This window comes from Balaenoptera ricei, chromosome 1 (assembly GCF_028023285.1).
Source record: "Balaenoptera ricei isolate mBalRic1 chromosome 1, mBalRic1.hap2, whole genome shotgun sequence".
Taxonomy (NCBI): Eukaryota; Metazoa; Chordata; class Mammalia; order Artiodactyla; family Balaenopteridae; genus Balaenoptera; species Balaenoptera ricei.
Window position 1 is genome coordinate 164,924,646 of NC_082639.1, and position 17,801 is coordinate 164,942,446.

General features: G+C 36.1%; 1 protein-coding gene across 5 annotated transcripts in view; it reads right to left on the minus strand.

The window, feature by feature from the left end:
- AKT3 (AKT serine/threonine kinase 3) overlaps positions 1-17,801 on the minus strand; it is a 386,660-nt gene that overhangs the window by 163,168 nt on the left and 205,691 nt on the right. For all 5 annotated transcript variants that reach the window (XM_059940876.1, XM_059940883.1, XM_059940866.1 and 2 more), the window contains one exon: positions 15,880-16,024. In XM_059940876.1, the coding sequence (XP_059796859.1) occupies positions 15,880-16,024 (145 nt within the window). The remainder of the gene's footprint in view (positions 1-15,879; positions 16,025-17,801) is intronic.

The window sequence follows — 17,801 nt, forward strand, 5'->3', positions numbered from 1 at the left end:
GACCTAGTGGGAACCTGCTGTATAGCACATGGAGTTCAGCTCGGTGGTCTGTGATGACGTAGATGGGTGCAATGGAGGTGGGGAGGGAGGTTCACGAGGGAGGGGATACATATATACATACAGCTGATTCACTTCATTGTACAGCAGAAACTAACACAACATTGTAAAGCAATTATATTCCAATTTTAAAAACTCATTAAAAAATAAAAAGGATCATACACCATGGTCAAGTGGGATTTATCCCAGGGATGCAAGGATTCTTCAACATATGTAAATCAATCAATGTGATACAGAACATTAAGAAAATGAAGAATAAAAAACATATAATCATATCAATAGTGCAGAAAAGGCCTTTAACAAAATTCAACACCCATTTATGATCAAAACTCTCCAGTTATTGGGCATAGACGGAACATACCTCAACATAATAAATGCCATATACGACAACTACACAGCAAACATCATACTCAATGGTGAAAAACTGAACACATTTCCTCTAAGATGAGGAAAAAGACAAGGATGTGCACTCTTGCCACTTTTATTCAACATAGGTTTGGAAGTCCTAGCCAGGGAAATCAGAGAAGAAAAAGAAATAAAAGGAATCCAAACTGTAAAAGAAGAAGTAAAACTGTCACTGTTTGCATGATACTATACATCAAAAATCCTAAAGATGCTACCAGAAAACTACTAGAACTAATCAATGAATTTGGTAAAGTTGCAGGACACAAAACTAACACACAGAAATCTGCTGCATTTCCATACACTAACAACAAAGATCAGAAAGAGATTTTAACAAAAAAATCCCATTTACCATTGCATCAAAAAAGAATAAAATATCTAGGCATAAACCTACCTAAGGAGACAAAAGACATGTACTCTGAAAACTCTAAGACACTGATGAAAGAAATTGAAGACGTTGCAAACCACTGGAAAAAGAGACCATGTTCTTGGATTGGAAGAACCAATATGGTCAAAATGACTATACTGTCCAAGGCAATCTACAGATTCAATGTAATTCCTATCAAGTTATCAATGGCATTTTTCAAATAATTAGAACAGAAAAATTTTAAATTTGTATGGAAACACAAAAGACCCTGTATGGCCAAAACAATCCTGAGAAAGACAAACGGTGCTGGGAGAATCAGGCTATCTGACTACAGACTATACTACAAAGCTACAGTCATCAAAACAGTATGGTACTGTCACAAAACACAGAAATATAGATCAATGGAACAGGATAGAAAGTACAGAGATAAACCACACACCTATGGTCACCTAATCTATGACAAAGGAGGCAAGAATACACAATGGAGGAATTCTTCAATAAGAGGAACTGGGAAAACTGGACAACTAGATGTAAAAGAATGAAATTAGAACATTCTCTAACACCATACACAAAAATAAATCCAAATGGATTAAAGACCTAAATGTAACACCAGATACTATAAAACTCTTAGAGAAAAACATAGGCAGAACACTCTCTGACATAAATGGCAGTAACATCTTTTTTGATCCACCTCTGAAAGTAATGAAAATAAAAACAAAAATAAACAAATGTGATCTAAATAAACATAAAAGCTTTTGCACAGCAAAGGAAACCATAAACAAAACGAAAAGAAAACCCATAGAATGGGAGAAAATATGTACAAATGAAGCAATGGACAAGGGATTAATCTCCAAAATATACAAAGAGTTCATACAGCTTAGTATCAAAAAAACAAACCCATTTAAAAAATGGACCAAAGGGCTTCCCTGGTGGCGTAGTGGTTGAGAATCTGCCTGCCAATGCAGGGGACACGGGTTCGCGCCCCGGTCTGGGAAGATCCCACATGCCGCGGAGCAACTAGGCCCGTGAGCCACAACTACTGAGCCTGCGCGTCTGGAGCCTGTGCTCCGCAACAAGAGAGTCCGCGACAGTGAGAGGCCCACGCACCGCGATGAAGAGTGGTCCCCGCTCGCCGCAACTAGAGAAAGCCCTCGCACAGAAATGAAGACCCAACACAGCCAAAAATAAATAAATAAGTAAAAACTAAAAAAAAAAAAAAAAAAAAATGGGCCAAAGATGTAAACAGATATTTCTCCAAAGAAGACATACAAATGACCAAGAGACACATGAAAAGTTGCTCAACATCACTTATTATTAGAGAAATGTAAACCAAAACTACAATGAGGTACCACCTCACACAGGTCACAATGGCCATCATCAAAAAATCTAGAAAGAATAAATGCTGGAGAGGGTGTGGAGAAAACGGAACCCTCTTGCACTGTTGATGGGAAAGTAAATTGATACAGCCACTATGGAGAACAGTACGAAGATTCCTTAAAAAACTAAAAATAAAGCTACCATAGGATCCAGCAATCCCACTCCTGGGCATATACCCAGAGAAAACCATAATTCAAAAAGATACATGCACCTCAATGTTCACTGCATTACTATTTACAAGAGCCAGGACATGGAAGCAACCTAAATATCCATCAATGGAGGAATGGATAAGGAAGAGGTGGTATATATGTACAATGGAATATTACTCAGCCATAAGAAAGAATGAAATAATGCCATTTTCAGCGACATGGTTGGATCTAGAGTTTGTCATACTGAGTGAAGTAAGTCAGACAGAGAAAACAATATCATATGATATCACTTATATGTGGAATCTAAAGAAATGGTACAAATGAACCCATTTACAAAACAGAAGTTGAGTCACAGATGTCGAAAATAAACTTGTGGTTATCAGGGGGGAAAGGAGGGGAAGGGATAAATTGGGAGATTCGAATTTGACATATACATACCATATATATAGAACAGATAAATAGTAAGAACCTGATGAAGAGCACAGGGAACTCTATTCAGTACTTTATAATGACCTATATGGGAACAGAATCTAAAAAAGAGTGGAATATGTATATGCATAACTGACTTTGCTTTACAGTAGAAACTAACACAACATTGTAAATCAACTATACTCCAATTAAAAAAATGAAAAAAAATAAGAAGAATGAAAAACTGATGTAACCAAAAGCTGGTTCTTTGAGAAAATCAATAAAATTGATACATCTCTAGCCAGATTATTCAGGAAAAGAAAGAAAGAGGATGCAAATAACCAATATCAGGAATGAGAGAGGTAAAATCATTACAGATTCTACAGATACTGGAAGGATCCCAAGGGAGTATTATAAACAACTTTATGTCCATAAAATCAACGACTTATATGAAGTGAACAAATTCCTTGAAAGGTTCAAACTCAAAGGTTACTCAAGAAGAAACAGATAACTTGAATATCCTATAGCTATCAAGGAAATTGAATTTGTGGTCAAAAAGCTTTCAACAAGAAAACTCTAGGACCAGATGGTTCACTGGTGAATATGTCTGTAGATACATGTAAAAATTCTAAAAATTTTAGAAACGAATGCCTTCACTCCTTTACAATAATATTTGCTATCTATAATCTTGGTAATTTTTCCAAATGTCAAGTTACACTGTCTTAATCATTCAGTAGCATCTCTAATTCGAAGAAAAGTAGCAAGAGATAGGGAAAATAACCAAGTATATTTATTAATTCAACTAAAAACCAAAGATGTCACTCTAAATATACAGAATAGAGTTAACAGAATTAGTGTTATTTGAACAAACAGTGGGTAATACTAAGTAATTTCATTTTCATTAACAGGTTTTTAAAAATCAAGTAATACTACATTACCACAAAGCCCTTTGTACTAGGTAGTCTCCAAAAATGGCAGACACTAATTCCTCCAGCCCCGACTCCCTGTATGTACATGCCATTCCTCCTATGAAGAAATGGAGTCAACTTTCCCTCTCCCTGGGCTGGCTTTGTGTCCAGCTCTAAACACAAAATACCATCAAAGTGATAGAGTGCCAGTTCCAGACTTAGCCTTTAAGTCTGGGAGCGTATGCTTTCTCCCTCTTGGAAAAGTTTCATTCTTAAAAGTCAGCTCTCATGCTGTAAGGAAGTCCAGGCTATCTGCTGGAGAGAAAGGCCATATGGAGAGGCCCTGGAATATGAGACATCACATGAAGAGAGAGCTCACTGGAGGAGAACCAAAAATCCAGACATGGGAGAAAGGCTTTCATGGATTTTCCAGCCCAGTCCACGTGCCAGCTGAATGCAGCTGCTTGAAAGGTCCAAGTGAGACCAGCAGAATTGCCCAGGCAAACCACAAAATCAGAAGAAATTATAAACTGTCATTGTTTTAAGATATTAAACTTGGGAACTTTACTTCATAGCAGTGAAGAACTGACAGACATTATTCTCATAACTAAGCCATAATGTTGTTTTTATTGCGCAAAGCTTCATTTCAACAGTACCCACCTAATTTTATATCTAAAAACACCGGAAAATGATACTTGCTGTGTCCCATTACTAAATATCATATAAACTGAAACTGAATTCTGGGGATAAAAATTAGAAAATAAGCTGTAAATTGCTTTATGACATTTTCACATGAAAAGAAATACATAATAATGAAATACTACTATATTCTTTAAGGATTGTAATTCTTAGGGACAAGGAGGTTTTAAAAAAGGATGACAGCCTTAACGCTAAATTTCATAGCTTTTATCAGTATGTCAATCTTAAAAAAAAAGAGGAATTTACATGGAAACATATTACTAACAAAAATTCACATTACTATATAAAATTTATATTACTATATGATAAAATCAGAAACATTTATCATATCTATTTTGATAAAACTTCGGAAAATTTAAAAAGTATCTTTGATACCAAATGTTCATCTTCAGTGTGGTATACACGGTGATTATCTAGTCTTTACAAATGAAATGTAAACTATTTTCCTCTTTTGGATGGTGTTAAGGGAAAAGATACAAAAAGATTTTAATTAAAAATAAGAGCATAACATACTATTTACAATAGCCAAGATATAGAAGCAAACTAAGTGTCCATCAACACATGAATGGATAAAGATATGATACACACACACACACACACACACACACACACACACACATATACACACACAATGGAATATTACTCAGCCATTAAAAAAGAACGAAATAACGCCATTTGCAACAACGTGGATGGACCTAGAGATTATCATACTAAGTGAAGGTAAGTCAGAGAAAGACAACTATTACATCACTTATATGTGGAAACTTTTTAAAAAGTACAAATGAATTATTTCCCAAACAGAAACAGACTCACAGACATAGCAAACAATCTTACGGTTACCAAAGGGGAAACCAACACAAATTGTAAATCAACTAACACAATACTGTATATCAACTACACTTCAATAAAAAAATTTTAAAAACAAGGGCTGAAACTAGTGCAATATTGTAAATCAACAATATTTCAATTAAAAAAATTTTTTTAAATAAGAGCATGACACTCTCTAGAAAAATTAACCCTCTAAAACCCAAACCTAAGAATTTATTAGGGAAATATTTTACAGAGTTATACTCTTTCTTTTACATAATCTCTAACATATCAATGTGGCTGTTTTACGTTAAGAGATGCATGTGCATATAAAAAAAGTGCTTAATAAGTATATTCAAGTCACACACACTAGAATGTAAGAAAAATACTGTCTAGCCCCAAAATTACATTACAAATATTTATATAGAATTGAAGAGGAATACAAGGGAAAAAAATACAATGGTTTTAGCATATTTGGTCAAAAAAGATTAATTCCACATATATTTACAATGTAAGAGATAAACCAAATAAGGCCCATGGAGTGAAAAGGAGGCTTTCAAGAAGTTCACCTCTCTGCCCGCTTCCTCTAGTGCTTTTGCCCAAGGAAGGGGAAGCTCCAATCTTATCAGTCAACTTCTACAACACTGATTATGCTGCTCCTCCTGCTGGGTAGGAAGTGAGAGATCACTTGATTTCAGCAGGTCTGTTCTTTTATTCCTCTCCTTCTCTGTATACTAGCCATTGTTATCAGTTATGGTAGTCAGGCATTAAGTAAGAAAATTCCAAGAACTGGAATCAGACAAAATGGGAATATAGGAGGTACTGATTATACTTCTTACCTAAGTCATGAGATGATAAACAGCTGTCCCAGAGAGGCCTATATTGGTTACTTGAAAACGAAGCAGAATTTTTATTCCCATCTGACTGTTAATCCTTTTATGCTGTGCTGCTTCACGTACATGACAGGTTATAGATAATGGCAGCTTGGCAGACCAAGATTAAGCATGCCTGCGCCCTCTAAACCAGCAGACTCCAACCTTTTTGGCACCAGGGATCGGTTTCGTGGAAGACAATTTTAACTTGGACTGGGGGTGGGAGGGATGGTTCAGGCGGTAATGCAAGCGATGGGGAGCAATGGGGAGCGACTCATGAAGCTTCGCTCACTCACCTCCTGCTGTGCGGCCCGGTGGGGGGTGGGGGTGTGTGGATGGGGGGGTTGGGGACCCTTGCTCTAATCAAATTCCTTTGAAAAATCATCTTTTAATTTAAACAAAGATCAGCACTTGAATCTGGTTGCAAGGGCTTTGCCTTTCTCTCCGGCACCAGTATCCTTCCCTCTCCAAGAGTTTCAAGCTGCAGAGCAGACACTACGGCAATACTCTTACCACATCTGTCTGATCCAGGTAACAGAGAGCAGTTAAGACAATTCTCAGCATAGCTACCATAATCAGTAGGTATTCTCTTTATCCTACTGCCCATTTGTCAAAAAGTGAACAAAGAAGAAAATATATTCTGTAGATTATGAGGATATTCATTTTTTAAAAACATCTTTATTGGAGTATAATTGCTTTACAATGGTGTGTTAGTTTCTGCTATATAACAAAGTGAATCAGCTTTACCTAAACATATATCCCCATATCTCCTCCCTCTTGTGTCTCCCTCCCACCCTCCCTATGACCCCCCCAAGTGGACACAAAGCACCGAGCTGATATCCCTGTACTATGTGGCTGCTTCCCACTACCTAGCTATTTTACATTTGGTACTGTATATATGTCCATGCCACTCTCTCATTCGTCCCAGCTTACCCTTCCCCTTCCCCATGTCCTCAAGCCCATTCTCTACATCCGCGTCTTTATCCCTTCCTGTCCTGCTCCTAGGTTATATAGAACCTTTTTTTTTTTTTTTAGATTCCATATACATGTGTTAGCATATGGTATTTGTTTTTCTCTTTCTCTCTTACTTCACTCTGTATGACAGATTCTAGGTCCATCCCCCTCACTACAAATAACTCAATTTCGTTTCTTTTTATGGCTGAGTAATATTCCATTGTATATATGTGCCACATCTTCTTTATCCATTCAACTGTTGATGGACACTTAGGTTGCTTTCATGTCTTGGCTATTGTAAATAGAGCTGCAATGAACATTGCGGTACATGACTCTTTTTGAATTATGGTGTTCTCAGGGTATATGCCCAGTAGTGGGATTGCTGGGTCAAATGGTAGTTCTATTTTTAGTTTTTTAAGGAACCTCCATACTGTTCACCATACTGGCTCTATCAATTTACATTCCCACCAGCAGTGCAGAACGGTTCCCTTTCCTCCACACCCTCACCCTCTCCAGCATTTACTATTTGTAGATTTTTTGATGATGGCCATTCTGACTACTGTAAGGTGATGCCTCATTGTGATTTTGATTTGCATTTCCCTAATGATTAGTGATATTGAGAATTCTTTCATGTGTTTGCTGGCAATCTGTATATCTCCTTTGGAGAAATGTCTATTTAGGTCTTCTGCCCATTTTTGGATTGGGTTGTTTGTTTTTTTGATATTGAGCTGCCTGTGTGTTTTGGAGATTAATCCTTTATCAGTTGCTTCGTTTGCAAATATTTTCTCCCATTCTGAGGGTTGTCTTTTGGTCTTGTTTATGGTTTCCTTTGCTGTGCAAAAGGTTTAAGTTTCATTAGGTCCCGTTTGTTTATTTTTGTTTTTATTTCCATTTCTCTGGGAGGTGGGTCAAAAAGGATCTTGCTGTGATGGATGTCTTAGAGTGTTCTGCCTGTTTTCCTCTAAGAGTTTGATAGTGTCCGGGCTTACATTTAGGTCTTTAATCCATTTTGAGGTCATTTTTGTGTAAGGTATTAGGGAGTGTTCTAATTTCATTCTTCTACATGTACCTGTCCAGTTTTCCCAGCGCCACTTATTGAAGAGGCTGTCTTTTCTCCACTGTATATTCTTACCTCCTTTATCAAGATAAGGTGACCATATGTGTGTTGGTTTATCTCTGGGCTTTCTCTCCTGTTCCATTGATGTATATTTCTGTTTTTGTGCCAGTACCATACTGTCTTGATTATTGTAGCTTTGTAGTAGAGTCTGAAGTCAGGGAACCTGATTCCTCCAGCTCCATGTTTCTTTCTCAAGATTGCTTTGGCTATTTGGGGTCTTGTGTTTCCATACAAACTGTGAAATGTTTTGTACTAGTTCTGTGAAAAATGCCATTCATAGTTTGATAGGGTTGTACTGAATCTGTAGACTGCTTTGGGTAGTATAGTCATTTTCACAATGTTGATTCTTCCAATCCAAGAACATGGTATATCTCTCCATCTATTTGTATTTAATTTATTTCATCAGTGTCTTATAGTTTTCTGCATACAGGTCTTTTGTCTCCTTAGGTAGGTTTATTCCTAGGTATTTTATTCTTTTTGTTGCAATGGTAAATGGGAGTGTTTCCTTAATTTCTCCTTCATATTTTTCATCATTAGTGTATAGGAATGCAAAAGATTTCTGTGCATTAATTTTATATCCTGATACTTTACCAAATTCATTGATTAGCTCTAGTAGTTTTTTGGTAGCATCTCTGAGATTTTCTATGTATAGTATCATGTCATCTGCAATCAGTGACAGTTTTACTTCTTCTTTTCTGATTTCGATTCATTTTTTTTTCTTCTCTGATTGCTGTGGCTAACACTTCCAAAACTATGTTGAATAACAGTGGTGAGAGTGGGCCACCTTGTCTTGTTCCTGATCTTAGTGGAAATGGTTTCAGTTTTTCACCAGTGAGAACGAAGTTGGCTGTGGCATATATGGCCTATATTATGTTGAGGTAAGTTCCCTTTATGCTCACTTTCTGGAGAGTTTTTATCAGAAATCGGTGTTGAATTTTGTCAAAAGCTTTTTCTTAGGAAAGCTTTTATCGAGATGATCATATGGTTTTTCTCCTTCAATTTGTTAATATGGTTTATCACATTGATTGATTTGTGTATATTGAAAAATCCTTGCATTCCTGGGATAAACCCCACTTGATCATGGTGTATGATCCTTTTAATGTGCTGTTGGATTCTGTTTGCTAGTATTTTGTTGAGGATTTTTGCATCTATGTTCATCAGTGATACTGGTCTGTAGTTTCCTTTTCTTGTGACATCTTTGTCTGGTTTTGCTATCAGGGTGATGGTGGCCTCATAGGATGAGTTTGGGAGTGTTCCTCCCTCTGCTATATTTTGGAAGAGTTTGAGAAGAAGAGGTGTTAGCTCTTCTCTAAATGTTTGATAGAATTCGCCTGTGAAGCCATCTGGTCCTGGGCTTTTGTTTGTTGGAAGATTTTTAAATCACAGTTTCAATTTCAGTGCTTGTGATCGGTCTGTTCCTTTTTTCTATTTCTTCCTGGTTCAGTCTCGGAAGGTTGTGCTTTTCTAAGAATTTGTCCACTTTTTCCAGGTTGTCCATTTTACTGGTATATAGTTGCTTGTAGTGATCCCTCATGATCCTTTCTATTTCTGCTGTGTCAGTTGTTACTTCTCCTGTTTCGTTTCTAATTCTATTGATTTGAGTCTTTTCCCTTTTTTTTTTTGATGAGTCTGGCTAATGGTTTACCAATTTTGTTTATCTTCTCAAAGAACCAGCTCTTAGTCTTTTTGATCTTAGCTATTGTTTCCTTCATTTCTTTTTCATTTATTTCTGATCTGATCTTTATGATTTCTTTCCTTCTGCTAACTTTGGGGGTTTTTTGTTCTTCTTTCTCTAACTGCTTCAGGTGTAAGGTTAGGTTGTTTATTTGAGATGTTTCTTGTTTCTTGAGGTAGTTGTTGCTATAAACTTCCCTCTTAGCACTGCTTTTGCTGCATCCCATAGGTTTTGGGTCGTCGTGTTTTCATTGTCATTTGTTTCTAGGTATTTTTTGATTTCCTCTTTGACTTCTTCAGTGATGTCTTGGTTATTTAGTAGTATTGTTTAGCCTCCATGTATTTGTATTTTTCACAGATTTTTTCCTATAATTGATATCTAGTCTCATAGCGTTGTGGTCAGAAAAGATACTTGATATGATTTCAATTCTCTTGAATTTGCTAAGGCTTGATTTGTGACCAAGATATGATCTATCCTGGAGAATGTTCCATGAACACTTGAGAAGAAAGTGTATTCTGTTGTTTTTGGATGGAATGTCCTGTGAACTTCAATTAAGTCCATCTTGTTTAATGTATCATTTAAAGCTTGTGTTTCCTTATTTTTTTGTATTTTGGATGATCTGTCCATTGGTGAAAGTGGGGTGTTAAACTCCCCTACTGTGATTGTGTTACTGTCGATTTCCTCTTTTATGGCTGTTAGCATTTGCCTTATGTATTGAGGTGCTCCTATGTTGGGTGCATAAAGATTTACAATTGCTATATCTTCTTGGATTGATCCCTTGATCATTATGTAGTGTCTCTATTTGTCTCTTGTAATAGTCTTTACTTTAAAGTCTATTTTGTCTGATATGAAAATTGCTACTCCAGCTTTCTTCTGATTTCCATTTGCATGGAATATCTTTTTCCATCCCCTCGCTTTCAGTCTGTATGTGCCCCTAGGTCTGAGGTGAGTTTCTTGTAGACAGCATATATACAGGTATTGTTTTTGTATGCATTGAGCCCGTCTATGTCTTTTGGTTGGAGCATTTAATTCATTTATATTTAAGGTAGTTATCGATATGTATGTTCCTATTACCGTTTTCTTAATTGTTTTGGGTTTGTTATTGTAGGTCTTTTCCTTCTCTTGTGTTTCCTGCCTAGAGAAGTTCCTTTAGCATTTGTTTTGTTTTGTTTTTTTAAATTAACTAATTAATTAATTTATTTCTTTGGGTGTGTTGAGTCTTCGTTTCTGTGCGAGGGCTCTCTCTAGTTGCGGCAAGCAGGGGGCACTCTTCATCGTGGTGCACGGGCCTCTCACTATCGCGCCCTCTCTTGTTGCGTAGAATAGGCTCCAGACGCACAGGCTCAGTAACTGTGGCTCACGGCCCTAGTTGCTCCGCGGCATGTGGGATTCTCCCAGACCAGGGCTCGAACCCATGTCCCCTGCATTGGCAGCCAGATTCTCAACCACTGCGCCACCAGGGAAGCCCCAGCATTTGTTTTAAAGCTGGGTTGGTGGTGCTGAATTATCTTAGCTTTTGCTTGTTTGTAAAGGTTTTAATTTCTCTGTCAAATCTGAATGAGATCCTTGCTGGGAGAGTAATCTTGGTTGTAGGCTTTTCCCTTTCATCAGTTTAAATATGTCCTGCTACTCCCTTCTGGCTTGCAGTGTTTCTGCTGAAAGATCAGCTGTTGACCTTGTGGGGATTCCCTTGTATGTTATTTGTTGTTTTTCCTTTGCTGCTTTTAATATTTTTTCTTTTTATTTAATTTTTGATAGTTTGATTAATATGTGTCTTGGCGTGTTTCACCTTGGATTTATCCTGTATGGGACTCTCTGTGCTTCCTGGACTTGTTTGACTACTTCCTTTCCCATATTAGGGAAGTTGGCAACTATAATGTCTTCAAATATTTTCTCAGTCCCTTTCTTTTTCTCTTCTTCTTCTGGGACCCCTATAATTCAAATGTTGGTGCATTTAATGTTGTCCAAGGGGTCTCTGAGACTGTCCTCAATTCTTTTCATTCTTTTTTCTTTATTCTGCTCTGCGGCAGTTATTTCCACTATTTTATCTTCCAGGTCACTTATCCATTCTTCTGCCTCAGTTATTCTGCTATTGATTCCTTTAGTTCTTCTAGGTCCTTGTTAAATGTTTCTTGTATTTTTTCCATTCTATTTCCAAGATTTTGGATCATCTTTACTATCATTCCTCTGAATTCTTTTTCAGGTAGACTTCCTATTTCCCCTTCATTTGTCTGGTCTGGTGGGTTTCTATCTTACTCCTTCATCTGCTGTGTGTTTCTCTGTCTTCTCATTTTGCTTAACTTACTGTATTGGGGTCTCCTTTTTTCAGGCTGCAGGTTCATAGTTCCTGTTGTTCTTGGTGTCTGCCCCCAGTGGCTAAGGTTGTTTCAGTGGGTTGTGTAGGCTTCCTGGTAGAGGGGACTGGTGTCTCTGTTTTGGTGGATGAGGCTGGACCTTGTCTTTCTGGTGGGCAGGACCACGTCCAGTGGTGTGTTTTGGGGTGTCTGTGACGTTATTATTATTTTAGGCAGCCTTCCTGCTAATGGGTGGGGTTGTGTTCCTGTCTTGCTAGTTGTTTGACATAGGGTGTCCAGCACTGTAGCTTGCTGGTTGTTGAGTGTAGCTGGCTCTTCACGTTGAGATGGAGATCTCTGAGAGAGCTTTCGCCATTTGATATTACATGGGGCCGGGAGGTCTCCGGTGGACCAATGTCCTGAACTCGGCTCTCCCACCTCAGAGGCTCAGGCCTGACACCTGGCCGGAGCACCAAGCCCCTGTTAGCCAAACGGCCAGGTATGTGGGGAGTTTCTTGCCTTTTGGGAAGTCTGAGGTCTTCTGCCAGCGTTCAGTAGGTGTTCTGTTGGAGCTGTTCGTCATGTAAATGTATTTTTGATGTATTCGTGGGGAGGAAGGTGATCTCCATGCCTTACTCCTCTGCCATCTTGAAGCTATCTCTCAGAGAAGGATATTCTTATCTGAAAATATTTGTGTTTACAATCTAAAATTAAAAATAATCTGAACTTGTACAATTCTTTTTATAACTGACGTTCATAAAGGATATATAGCTGACTCTTGAACAACATGGGTTTGAGCTCTGTGGATCCATTTACATGTGGATTTTTTTCTACTGACTTTTTGTGATCCACTGTTGGTTGAATCCTCAAATGAAGAATCACAGATAAAAAACAAGAGTGTATATGGAAGAAATGTTGCATCAGAGGAACCACAGATAGGGAGAACTGGGACACAGAGGGCCGACTATAATTTATAGGCAGATTTTTAACTGTGCAGAGGGCGGCTCACAAAGCCTCTGTGTTGTTCATGTGTCAACTGTAGTTTTAGAGTCATCTTAAGGAAGTGATAGTAATATTTCACCCTTTTGAACCAAGTTATTACGATTGTTATAGCATAGTTAGTGGTACAAATGTTCTTTTTCTGTACTCTTTGTTATTTCAAACTATTTTATACTATTTCATTTTAAATAAAATTTAAAAATTACAATAGAAATAAGATATAGGCTAAATAAGACAATGGACCCCCACCCCCCAAATTCAAAATACTTCTATCAATTTTTCATTTTGGAGACTTAGTTTCAACAAGAGAATTCTAGGAGACTCCACTTTAAAAATATGTGAATGTTTAATTATCTTTATGTGGATAAAGAAGAATACTAGCTAATAATAGCTAATATTCATTGAGCACTTAGTATATACACACTTCACATATATTCCAAACTATATTTTAATCTTCACAACTCTATGAGGTAAGTACCACTGTTATCTTCCTTTTATAGATGAAGGGACTAAAGGACAGAAGGCTTAAGGGACTTTCCCCACAATTACACACACTGTAGACCCAGGACATGAACTCAAGCAGTAGGACAACAGAAACCTCACTTTCTACCAGTATTCTATAATATTAAAATTCTACTGATTTTTCCAAGAGTGCTCTAATATAAAATGAAATTAACTAATATTCAAGCACTGTGTAAATGCAACAATTTGACATACTATTTTGAGAAACAGAGTACAAATATAAGAGAGCCTATCTGTATAATTTTGTTTCTAATATAGCTTGGTTATGTTATGACTATAACAATTATAGAGATTATAGAAGCTCAAGATATGTGAATCAATAAAAAGTAGACTGCATACTGAAGTTGCATAGTGTGTAAAGTCATTATATGCTTGAACAAGATATTTAACTTCTTTAAATATCAGAGGACTCAACTGTAAAATGGGATAACAGTATCTACCTCATATGATTCCTATGAGGATCAAATGAGATAACACATATAAAAGCACTGCTCAGAGCCTAGCACAAAATAAGCATATAATAAATCTTTATAAGTGATAATTAGTGAAGGTGATAAATTCTAAGATAATCAACACTGGTAACAAAACAGGAAAACGTATTATGCTTTAATAATCATTTACAACCAGCCTTAACAGAAAAAGAAGGATCTTCCATAGTTTTCCATTTTTATATCTTTCAAAATGGTTGTCTCTCTTCATTCAAAGTTCTTCTGCAAATTTTCATATTCATTTCCAAAATTCTTACATCTATCAGTAACAGTATTTCTAGTTAGAGTGTTATAAACTTCCCACGTTCAACCTCTACCTGCCTAAATAGCATCTTACTATTAATTTTTGTTATTAAGAAGTTCTACAGCAGTCTAGCTTGTTACTGAACAAGGTAGTTTATTACTCAAAGGGTGAGAATAATCAGGATATGACTTTAAATTTATAAGCATAGTCAAATTTCAAATTAATTGTGTACATGTGCACATACATGAGCAAAAGAAGCTTTTTTCTCTCTGAGTAGGTGGGTAAAGCTAGATTGTATTTTTCTCTTTGCAATAACTGAGGAACAAGGGCAGAGCATTGTTAAGGTGATTCAAAAGAAAACAGAGATACAATTCAACTAACAAATAGAGGATTAGTCTTCAAGGAAGACATACAGGTTCTCAGACATTTGGCCAAGATCAAGTATAGAATACTATTCTAATTAGAATAGAAATTTCTGGTAAGGAAAGAACGATTAACTAAATCTAAGTTGTAACTGTAAAGCTCAGCAAGTTCACATGGTTAGCACATAGGAAAAAGAGGATTTGAACTCAGGCAGTCTAACTCCAAAGAGTTCTTAATCACTGTGTTAATACCAAATTACATGGATCATTACCTTAAGAATTAGCATTTTCCTACCTGAAGATTAATTTAAAATCTATTATAACAAATATATTCCAACATTAAAAATGGCATGTTCATCTATTTTGAATACTTTTACCCTTAGTCTTAAAATACCACTTTTTACACAGGGAGTTGCTTTGCAATTTTCTATAGCAATGAAAAACATAATTTACAATTCTCATAAATATATAAATTGGCGATTATTATTCTGGAGCACTGAGGGAAGAAAAAATCTGTTTCCCTCATTGGCTCAGAAGCAGCCACTAAAATAAAAAGCTATAATTTCCAAGATTGTTCGCTTTCCTGCTGACATTAGTGAGGCTGGGGCACCAAGCAGGAAGTATACCAGAGCCATTTCACCTTCTGCTTTCAGGAGAACACAGAATGCCAAATAGAAAAGGACCATATTAGGGAAAACACTTTATTTCCAAGTTTCTAAAATAGTATTAAAAACAATAAGGGAAAAATGCAAATTATAAAGTAGTATGACGGCACATCAATCACAACTTCCTAACAAGCCCTTTCAGCATTCAGTGGTAATTGCTGAAACACTGAAATAAAGTGATGTTTCAATTATTTGGTTTTAAACAATGACAGGTTTAAGATTCACCTTATTAAAAACCATCCACACCGACTTTCTGTCTGAATTTAAAAAAAAAAAAAAAAAAATTCCACAAGGACTCAGAGGCAAAGAATATACAAATCAATTTTCACTGCAAAGTAAAGGAGCTGTTACAGTGGAAAAAAAAAATAAAATAAAATAAAAACCATCCACACCAATATAATAGCATATCATAAGATAATTGGCTAACAGTTTTTGCAAATGGCAGTTGTTAACATATTTCTTCTACACATATAAATGTTGTGCTGAGGAGGGGAGTAAGATGTTCTTTTCTACCTTTCTTTTATGATGGGTTGTAGAAGCATCCATCTCTTCCTCTCCTATATTATCAATTTGTGAAGTTGGACTACAATTCATTCTCTCCTCTTCTTGCCTCTGGAGTCTGTCTGCTACAGCCTGGATAGCTTCTGTCCATTCTTCCCTACAAAAACAAGAAAAAATTCCCATTAATAAAGAATCATAATGATGCAAATATTTCTCTTTTATAAAATATAAAATCAACACAAAGTCTATTCCAGAGTAATACATAAGCCCCATCTTTACTTCAAGATATACTAGCATTTATTTGGAGGTATATTAACAAAGAAGAAGGAGGAGGAGGAGGAGGGGGAGGAGAAGGGGAGAAGGAGAAGACGATTTTAAGAAAACTGACTAAAAATCCTTTTAAAGTATGATTAAATTTTAATTATCTGCACATATCTTATCTATAAAGTATACAGACCCCCAAAAGTTTGCCACACTTTTAAAATGTATTGTTTAGCCATTGTAAGTCCATCACTGACATACTCAGTTTCTTTATTATGGTCCAACAGATGTTCCAAGAAAAAGCTTTCAAAGGCAAAAACTGGACCCAGATCATAGGTAAGTTTCTGATTTAAAAAATGATAGGCACAGTTTGTAGCTTAAATAATAAGTCTCAGGAGCAGTAGTATGAAGCTTTTACTTTTTGACACTTGTGCTATCAGATAAAGGATCACTTATTTCCATATAAATAAAATGAGTTTGCAGATTTCTTAAGACAAAGTCTGTTGGAATTGCATTAAATCTGTAGGTCAATCTGGAGGAAATTGCCATCTTAATAAATTAAGTCTTCCAATCCATGAACATGGTATAGCTCTCCATTTATTTAGGTCTTCAATTTTCCAATGCAATGTTTTGTAATTTTCTGTGAAAACATCTTGTAAATCTTTAATTGAATTTATTTCTAAGTATTCTTTTATGCTATTATGGAAGTTTAAATTTTTTTTTTCATTTTCTAATTTTTCTTGCTTGTATTTAGAAATACAATTGCTTTTTCTCTGTTGACCTTTTATTCTATAGCCTTAATAAATTCATTTACTATTTCTAACAGCTTTTATTTTTCTGGATTTTCTACAAATACTACCATACTGTCTACAAACAAGAGCAATTTACGTCTTCCTTTCCAGTGTGTTTCCTTTTATTTCTTTTTCTTGCCTTATAATGCACTAGAACAGACCATCAGTACAATGTTAAATAAAAGTGGTGAGAGCAGACATTCTTACTTTGTTCCAGATGTTAAGAGAGAAAATATCAAGCCTTTTACCTTTGAGTATTATGTAAGCTGTAGTTTGTAGATACCCTTAATCAAGTTGAGTAAGTTCCCTTGCATTCCTAGCCAGCTGAGTGTTTTTGTTATGAAAGAGTGTTGAATTTTTTCAAATGCTTCTTCTGCACCTGTTGAAATGACCAGGTAGTTTTCTTTTATCCTATTAATACAGTGAAATTAGTTGAATGATTTTCAGATGTTAATACAACTGAATTCTAGTATAAACTCCATTTAGTCATAATGTATTCACCTTTTTCTTGCATATTTTTTGAATTTGATTTGTCAAACTTTTGTTAAGAAATTTTGCATTGACTATAGTCACAAGTATATTGGGCTACTTCTTTCTTGTTTTTAAATCAATATTTTTAGTGAACTATAGTTGATTTACAATGCTAAGTTTGCTGTACAGCAAAGTAATACAGTTAAATATATATACATGCTTTTTTTTAATGTATTCTTTTCCATTATGGTTTATGATAGGATATTGAACATAGTTCCCTGTGCTATATAGTAGGACTTTGTTGTTTCTCCATTCTATATATAAAAGCTGACATCTGCTAACCCCAACCTGCCATTCTACCGCTCCCCCAACTCCCTCCCCCTTGGCAACCACCAGTCTGTTCTCTAGGTC